Source organism: Notolabrus celidotus, chromosome 7 (genome assembly GCF_009762535.1).
Source record: "Notolabrus celidotus isolate fNotCel1 chromosome 7, fNotCel1.pri, whole genome shotgun sequence".
NCBI classification, from domain to species: domain Eukaryota; kingdom Metazoa; phylum Chordata; class Actinopteri; order Labriformes; family Labridae; genus Notolabrus; species Notolabrus celidotus.
In genome coordinates this window covers 33,649,748-33,659,080 of record NC_048278.1, presented here as the reverse complement: position 1 = coordinate 33,659,080, position 9,333 = coordinate 33,649,748, and the positions used below count along the sequence as shown (strand labels likewise).

Here is a 9,333-nt window from a genome sequence, read left to right as displayed (position 1 = left end):
AAGCAACTTGTGTGTATTCCTGCTCTCTCTCTCTCACACACACAAACAGAAATGCTTTTATTTCATACACTAAGATAACATCCCATGGGTTGTGGGAACTATGGTCACCATGGCAACGGGGTCAGGCCGGCGCTAGTGCATTTTTTTTTTGTTCTTGTGTCTGTGTGTGTGTGTGTCTGTGTGTGTGTGTGTGTGTGTGTGTGTGTGTGTGTGTGTGTGTGTGTGAGAGTGAGTGTATATGCGTCTTCTGCATGTGAGCACATGCTGTCATGTCCAGCTGTGGTGGGGAGAGGCCGCGGGATGCCGATGAGAGAGGACAGCGCATAACACGTACAGATGTGCTGACTGCACAGTTTCCATGGGAACAAGCCCCCCACCCCACCCCATCCCCCACCCTGCCCTCCCCCTCCATTTCCACCTCCACCACCACCACCACCACCAACACCACCACCACCAACATCCCCCTCCTCCCACCATTGCTCCTCATTGCTCTTGCAGGAGCTTGACAAGCCGGGCTAATACGTCTCGCTGCGTCTTTATGTGAGTCCATGCATTCCTGGTAGAGCTCTCACATCAGCCACGGCTCAATCTGTCTTGTCCTGAGTGCACGTGTCACAGCTACTTTGTATGTGTATGTGTGTGTTTGTGTGTGTATGTGTGTGTACATATTAGTGGGCTATGTGTGACATGCTTGTCTCATTCTTTAATCAAGGCTGAGGGCGATAAGAGGAGAGTGTGAGGGAGGTGGTGGATGTTATCAAACAAAGTGGCTTTATGCCTTACACACACACACACACACACACACACACACACACACACACAAGCACGCATGCAGGGCAGCCATGGTTTGTACACACAGACATCACAGTAATTGCTGGTACCAGAGATGATCATAAAGCAGAGTTTTGTCTCGTCCTCTGTACAAAAGCTGCCATCATATGGTTATCTAATGCAACTGCACGCTGGATAACACTGAACTTTTGGTTTTGTTGGGAACAGCAGAAAAAGCACCTGTTTGAGCTTTAACTATCATGTAACGGGTGTATTGGTGCCTTCTTCTGGTCTTCTGCCTTCTTTGCAGGGAAAACTTATTTTAAGCAATATTTTACCAGTATGTTAAAGCTTATTGTCTCAGAATAAGCCAGGAATGCTAACAATTAGTATTTTCTCACTCCCAAAAATATTTTTGGCACTACTTTCCCCAGGACCGGTCCACTCACTTTCCCCAGGACCAGCTCACTAACTTTCCCTGGGACCGGTTCACTAACTTTCCCCAGGACCGGTCCACTAACTTTCCCCAGGACAGGTCCACTAACTTTCCCCAAGACCGGTTCACTAACTTTCCCTCAGGATCGGTTCACTAACTTTCCCCAGGACTGGTTCACTAACTTTCCCCAGGACCGGTACACTATGTTTACCCAGGACTGGTTCACTAACTTTCCCCAGGACCAGTTCACTAACTTTCCCCAGGACCAGTTCCCTAACTTTCCCTAGGACCAGTTCCCTAACTTTCCCTAGGACCAGTTCATTAACTTTCCCCAGGACCAGTTCCCTAACTTTCCCTAGGACCAGTTCACTAACTTTCCCCAGGACCGTTTCACTAACTTTCCCCAGGACCGGTTCACTAAATTTCCCCAGGACCAGTTCACTATCTTTCCCCAGGACCAGTTCACTAACTTTCCCCAAGACCGGTTCACTAACTTTCCCTCAGGATCGGTTCACTAACTTTCCCCAGGACTGGTCCACTAACTTTCCCTAGGACTGGTCCACTAACTTTCCCCAGGACCGGTACACTATGTTTACCCAGGACTGGTTCACTAACTTTCCCCAGGACCAGTTCACTAACTTTCCCCAGGACCAGTTCCCTAACTTTCCCTAGGACCAGTTCACTAACTTTCCCCAGGACCGTTTCACTAACTTTCCCCAGGACCGGTTCACTAACTTTCCCCAGGACCGGTTCACTAACTTTCCCCAGGACCGGTTCACTAACTTTCCCCAGGACCGGTTCACTAACTTTCCCCAAGACCGGTTCACTAACTTTCCCTCAGGATCGGTTCACTAACTTTCCCCAGGACTGGTCCACTAACTTTCCCTAGGACTGGTCCACTAACTTTCCCCAGGACCTGAACACTATGTTTACCCAGGACTGGTTCACTAACTTTCCCCAGGACCAGTTCACTAACTTTCCCCAGGACCGGTTCACTAACTTTCCCCAGGACCGGTTCACTATCTTTCCCCAGGACCGGTTCACTAACTTTCCCCAAGACCGGTTCACTAACTTTCCCTCAGGATCGGTTCACTAACTTTCCCCAGGACTGGTCCACTAACTTTCCCTAGGACTGGTCCACTAACTTTCCCCAGGACCTGAACACTATGTTTACCCAGGACTGGTTCACTAACTTTCCCCAGGACCAGTTCACTAACTTTCCCCAGGACCAGTTCCCTAACTTTCCCTAGGACCAGTTCACTAACTTTCCCCAGGACCGTTTCACTAACTTTCCCCAGGACCGGTTCACTAACTTTCCCCAGGACCGGTTCACTAACTTTCCCCAGGACTGTTTCACTAACTTTCCCCAGGACCGGTTCACTAACTTTCCCCAGGACCGGTTCACTAACTTTCCCCAGGACCGGTTCACTAACTTTCCCCAGGACCAGTTCACTATCTTTCCCCAGGACCGGTTCACTAACTTTCCCCAAACGGCTCAGAGTTTAGATAAACAGCTCCGTCTGACACCCGGAGCCGAGCTCCTCTGTGGGCACATACTACACTTCAGCCTCCTCTGCTCCGGGCGTCCCATGGTCCTGATGCCCTGAAGACTACGGAGTGATAAACTAATAAATGATAGAAGTCCTGATTCTGAAGTATTTTGTGACTCAGCTCTCAGAGACCATTTGAAATGAATCATTTTCAGATTCTGGAGTTTTGATGTCTTTAGATTCAGAGTCAGACGGCTCAAACATGCAGGATGTGAACTCTCTCTTGACCTGTCAATCAGAGAGTTTTTTCATAGTTGTGGATGTTTATTTTCACTCACAATTTTCATTGATGCTTATGTACAAATTCAATTTTGATATTCTTTATGAATGTTAAATATTCCATATACGTTTCCAGAGACTTTAAGGACTACTTTCTTATATTCTTCAGAGCTGATGGATCTTTGAATAGATATTTGAAGGACTGTCAGAGAATCAAACATTAAACAACTTTAATATGATACTTTCTCAAGCAAACATATGAAAACATTTGTTAAACATATATTTATTGATCAAATTGTACAACTGATGTGAAAATCAACTTTAATATCCTTAAATCAGCTTAAATGTCACACGATACACCAAACTCTTATCATGCATTAGCATTACTGAAACTCTAAAAGCAGATCATAAACTCCACAAAAAGTAACAACAGATTTACTTTATGATTAAGAGCTACAAAGAAACATTTTTAAACATCAGGAGCATTTATACTTGTACCACACGATCCACGAACCACGTCTTTAAAATCCTAATTTAAACCATCACTCTCAACCTAATACAGAAAAGATCCTTTATTACACGACAAAGCTAAAAATGGAAATCCTTTGCACTGGGCTCTGATAGTTCATTGACATTTTTAAGAGATGGTTTTGATTTTTTTGAGGGGGGATTAATGAGGTACCTTCCAATAGGAAGCAAGGCCTGAATTTCAATGCAGGGATTCGGATATCCTACACGAAATATTAAACCACCGTAAGTCTGTCATTTATTTAAGATGTGTATCTTTACAATGACACCGTACGACACACAGTGAATGTTTACACGGTGGTGACAGGGGGTCATCCCTATTTTCAAAATGGCCCAGCGATGGGTTAAACTAGCTGTAGCCTACACTTTGTCCAGCATAAACACGACACAGTAACTGAGTAGCTTGATTAATATTTGCGAGCTAATTTGCAAGCGATTGCTAGCGTTAAGCTGAACTAAACTATCACTGTAGCTCTTCGGTGTGGAGTGCTGTGCTTTTTGATGTTTGCTTCAAGGCAGAAACAGAACGTTAACTCTACAGAGCAAATGTCTTCTCACAGATCCAGTAATTTTTGTTTTGGCACTTCAAGTCATTCCAGTTTTTTCCACTGTTAAGCCCATTTATTTCTGTGCAGTCCTCATTGGACCCCTCATAACTGTTTGGCTCTCCAGATCTCCAGAAGCTGAAATCCAAAAATGACAAAAAAAAAATGACATTTCATATTTGACCAAAATAAAAATAACCGAATACACAACGTCCAAATACTAGATCACAACACTTGATGCAGCTGAATGAAGAGACTGACGATGACTGATAAGCAGCTGGACACACTTTAGCTTGTAGTTAGAGCTGGCTCAAGTTTGAACCAGCCCTTAGTTAGACCGCTATAGGCTAAGACTGCTATAGGCTTAATCTAACTGGGGAACTAACACACTGGGATCCTGTCTTTTCCTCTCTCTCCTCTGTCTGCCTGTTTCTTACTTTAACTCTTCCTGTCCCGTTAAAGTTACTAACCATAGACCTTTCTGGAGTCCCTGAGCTCCCTTGTCCCGTAGGTTCCTCTGGATCTCTGCTGCTGTGGAAGTGCCAGACTCCAGCTGCTACAGCTACTACTATCCATCTCACCACTATCATCTCTCTCCCTCTCTTCATCTCCCTCTCTTCCTCTCTCCAACACGGTCTCAGCAGATGTGTGTCTAACATGAGTCTGGTCCTGCTGGAGGTTTCTGCCTGTTAAAGGAAGTTTGTCCTTGCCACTGTAACTTGCTAAATGCTGCAAAGTGCTCTGTTCATGGTGGATTAAGATGAGATCAGACTGAGTCCTGTCTGTATGATGGGACTGGATCTTATCCTGTCTTGATGTTGGGTCTTGGTTAATAATAGAACATAGAGTACTGTCTAGACCTGCTCTGTTTGGAAAGAGAATGAGGAGAACATTTCTTGCGATTTGGTGCTATACAAATAAAGATTTATTGATTATGAACAAAAAGTTAAAGTGTGGACCTTGTGGTGAGCGGAGTCCCGTCCACCCATTTCCACACCCCTTCTGTCTGTCCGTCAGAAAGTCCAATCCACAGGATCTTCTTGAATCCACTCACAAAGTTCTGCAGAGCAGAAGAGAAACGGTCACATAGACAACAACACACATGCACATGCACACACAAGCACACTTGCACAACCACGCACAAACACACACACACACACGCAGACATGCACACGCACAAACACACACACATGCACACACACACACACACACACACACATACAACCTCATGCACACACACATACACACCTGTTCTTCTCTGCTGTTGATGATCATCAGGTCTGCACCTCTGTTCTGACAGTCAGCCCTACTCTCCAGCCAGGTCTTCTTCAGAGATGAAATGTAATAGAAACTACCGCTGTAATATACCCATCCTTGTTGAGCTGTTTTGGATTTAGAAGAATAAAAAACACAATATCAGAGTTATTCTTAATTTAGGCTGTAAACAACGAAACAGAAAGGAAGCCCGACCACTGGCCGTCAATATGAAGATCTCCCATTTTCAACAAGGAAGCAGGGAACTGTGAGAGAAGTACGGGATAAGGAGAGGGACTGAAAACGGCTGGCTTCAGTCACTATATTCTCCTTAGTCCCACACATTGATTCTGAAACTCTCCACCCAGTAGATCAAAACGGATTTTAAAGGGATAGTTCAGTATTTTGAAGTAGGGTTGTATGAGTTACATGTCACTAGTAAATGTACCAGCCACGACGAATGTCGCTCAGCTCGGCCCCTTTAATGAGAAACTGCAGGGTGAAACAGAACGCAAGCTAGGCTACAGTTATCTACAGGTGGGGCCAAGTCTCCCACACGTTGCAGACTGCAGCCCTGTTTGATCTGCTGGTTTGTTTTAGGTTTTAGGTGTTTTTCGAATGAAGGAAACTTTACCTCGGAACTAGGGACTTTACCTCTGAACTATGTGGGTTTTGACTGGTGGAGCCAGGGTCTTGATTTAGTTAAGAGGTAGATAATCTCCCCCCCTAAAAAGCCCCTAGAGGGGTAGTACTTTTCAAAGGTCCCGGGGCTTTCGGGGAGCAGAGCCAGCAATGCTGAACGTGTCTGATTGGTGGATTAACCACAGTGTTTTTATTCCGCCCGTCGTCCACAATAACATCACACACATCTGTGGTTCACTTGATTTCTCTTTCTTTCATTAGTTTTTTATTTGTTCTATCTGTTTTGTATGTGTGTGTACTTTTACACCCGTCCTTCTTGGCCATTCTGAGCTGTTTTTGATTTAGAAGATAAAAAACACAATATCTGAGTTATTCTTAGTTTAGGCTGTAAACAACGAAACAGAACGGAAGCCCAGCCACTGGCTGTCAATATGAAGATCTCCCCATTTTCAACAAGGAAGCAGGGAACTGTGAAAGAAGTATGGGGATAAGGAGAGGGACTGAATATGGCTGGCTTCAGTCACTATATTCTTTTTGTTGCAGACTGCAGCCCTGTTTGATCTGCTGGTTTATTTAAAGGTGCACTACTTTAGCCTGAACTAAAAGGTTCTGTGCCCCCCATTGTTGTCCGCGTTTCGACCGCTCGGCCGAAGCCCCGGGTAGATTTTGCAAATCAGGCAAGTGACGTATGGAGGAAATAAAAAGTACGCCACCAGACCAGTAGATGGCAGTAAGACAAAGATGAATGCCATTCATCACAGATGACACCATAGAAGTAGACGGACAGGCAGGTATCATTATGAGCAACACGACAGTTAGCCTGTTAGCATGAAGAGACTCAGCTGGTGCTGTTTTAGATGGTGCTATATTTCATCACAGATGGATTCACTGAATCAACACGTGAGAGGAGATAAGCGCGAGTAGCAAAGACATTTCAACACGGCTTTAAAATCCTTTTTAATTCAAAAAGCCGTGGCAGAGATCGGCAGTGTTTTGGTTTAAACAGCGACCCTGTTAACTGGAGACTCTCAGCCGGATGCATCCCTTATAAACGCCTTTAGACGATCATTAAACATCTGATGAAGATGTTGAATCTTAAAACTCCCAATGTGTTTCAACAGCTGTGTAAACTCCATAAACACTGTTACATTCAGCTGAAAGTCTCCAGTTTACAAGGTCACTTTTAAAACCGTAACACCGGGAGAGACGCATTTGCGGTGGGCTGAGAGAAGACTACTGTTACAAGATGCTAAATCAATTTCTGGTGGCAAAGTGAAGTGCCGAAAAAAATCTCAGTAGAGCAGACACCTAAAACAAGCTGAGTGCTCGAGTTGGAGTCTTTCAAATTTAGCTAATTGACGTGGCAGATTTGACCTTGTCTGCAGAAACTGCAGCCTAGCTTGCGTGCTGTTTGGCCTAACAGTTTTTCACTGACCATGCAGAGCTGAGCAGCATCCGTTGTGGCTCGTACAATTACTAGTGACGTGAAACTCATTAACCCCATTTCAAAAATACTGAAGTATCCCTTTAAGTTTGACAGTTTCTAAATCAAAAACATTGCAGTTCAAAGTGATTCAATTTAGCATGCACTATTCATTAAAAAATTACCTTGAAACTTCCTGTGAAGATCATCCAACTTCGCCATGTCCCCCAGTTTCTTTTGCAGCTGCTCTTGTTCCACAGCCAGATTTCTGTTACTGGTCTGTAACTGGTCCATTTCTTTGGTCAGGTTGTAGATAATGGTCTGTGTCGAGTCCATGTGTGATTTGCACTCAGAGTTGCCTTTGGTGTCTGCTTGAAAATAAAGTAAACAACAAACGAACAGACTCTGTAAACAACCGTCCAATAGGGCTTTATCAGCATGTTGCTAAAGTACCCACATGGTAAAATCAGAGTGATGACTCGAACCAGAAGGAGAACACACAGCAGTCCCAGGCAAATGGCAGGAACTCTGTAGAACTTCTTCACATTTGGAGCACCTGATGGTAGAAACCGTTATTTGTGTGAAATCTGATAAAACACAACTTCATCACATCATTAACACAGTCTGTATTATGTAGCTCAAATCCCACATCCTCTCCTCCAGACTGTCGATTCTTGGTGTGGGTTAAAAGTCACTTTACTGACTCCGGTCCGTACCTCATGCTCGACAAAGAAGAAGAGGAAGAAGACTTTTGACTTTGACTTTTCAGACAGATTCATTCATGAGACTATCCAAAATTAAGTCCTTAAAATATATATCTCAATGTACATTGATGATGAGTAAATAATTAACACTGCCACCAACACAAAAAAAAAATCCTCACTTTAAACAACACCAGAGAGCCATCCTCCCCCAGTGAGCATATGACCTGGCCAACAACCCAACCCTCCCTGAAACCTTCCACAAGACTTCAAATTATCAGTCAGTCTTAAAAATTTGATTCTAGTTCACCACCAAACCCTCAGACAGCAGATAAGAGCGGGTCAGCCTTCTCCTTTTGGTTTTTCGGCCTTAAAAAGCCAGCTTGGTGTTTTCAAAAAGCAGAAAGTGTCAGCCAGCATTGATCCTGAAAGGTCTTTGTTAGTTTAATCCAGTCTCTCCTGGGTTTGTGAATGCCTATGAGTGACATAGTTTGATCAGACCGACATGTTTGAGTGTGTTCATTACCTGAAGGCGTATGTCCAGCTGTGTGAAGCTCCAGAGTCTGACCTGCATCTGCATTTTCATAAATACCCTCTGAGCGTGATGGCAAATTCTCCCTTTGGCCTGCAGAACCTGATGGTGTATCTACTCTAACGTGAAGAGCAGATTCCTCCATGATGCTCCGCTTGCAGTCCGGGTCGGTTTAGTCCTGAGACTGTCAAAGACTTCAGATTAAAAATGTGTCCTTAAAAGGAGCAGTCAATTACTTCACAGGAAACTGAAGGCTTGTCAGGTAAAATATTGTGGGTAGCCTCTTCCTGTTGCACAGTGAGTCTGCTTTTAAGTGTAATCATCTAAAATCTTCACTTCTACCTTCAAAAGAACTCCTGAACAGAGAGGCGTAACACTTTGAGTATGAATTTAAGTAAACAAACTTCTGTGTTCGTTGGAAACTTGGAGACCTTTTGGAAATTGTTGGAAATCATTGGCTTATGTTGTGTGCTGTTAACTCTTCTAATCCTCAGCTAAATATATTGTATATATTTAGACATTGAGATTAAAAATATCTTCTTCAAATGGAGAAGTGCTCGAGAACGCCAGCAGTGAAAAAAACAGAAGTTACAAAGGGAAGGGCTGTAAAGATCGGCTTTTTTGAATTTGTATTTGGTTTCCAGTACTTCTGGAGCCAGCCTCAAGTTGATCCTGGATGAACTTCAGATTTTAGCACTTCCGCATTGGACTCATAGTTTTAGACCGGAGGAG

At 44.0% G+C, this 9,333-nt stretch overlaps 1 protein-coding gene across 1 annotated transcript; it reads right to left on the bottom strand.

Annotated features, from left to right (window-relative positions):
• Nucleotides 1-3,025: 3,025 nt before the first annotated feature.
• LOC117816227 (CD209 antigen-like protein E) lies at nucleotides 3,026-8,774 on the bottom strand. The gene is made up of 6 exons (XM_034688411.1): nucleotides 8,596-8,774; nucleotides 7,826-7,924; nucleotides 7,554-7,736; nucleotides 5,298-5,431; nucleotides 5,009-5,109; nucleotides 3,026-4,187 (listed from the first exon to the last, which is right to left on the bottom strand). Exons 1-6 carry the CDS (start codon nucleotides 8,744-8,746, stop codon nucleotides 4,040-4,042), a joined length of 816 nt encoding a protein of 271 aa, XP_034544302.1. The 5' UTR covers nucleotides 8,747-8,774; the 3' UTR covers nucleotides 3,026-4,039.
• Nucleotides 8,775-9,333: the final 559 nt, after the last annotated feature.

Excerpts from the sequence above, each read along its gene's own strand:
- LOC117816227 (XM_034688411.1), bottom strand. The coding sequence starts at position 8,746 with ATGGAGGAATCTGCTCTTCACGTTAGAGTAGATACACCATCAGGTTCT. Across the intron at positions 7,737-7,825 it reads CATCACTCTGATTTTACCAT|ACACCAAAGGCAACTCTGAG; the intron begins GTGGGTACTTTA and ends ATTTTCAAGCAG. Across the intron at positions 4,188-5,008 it reads GGGACTCCGCTCACCACAAG|CTTCTGGAGATCTGGAGAGC; the intron begins GTCCACACTTTA and ends TTTGGATTTCAG.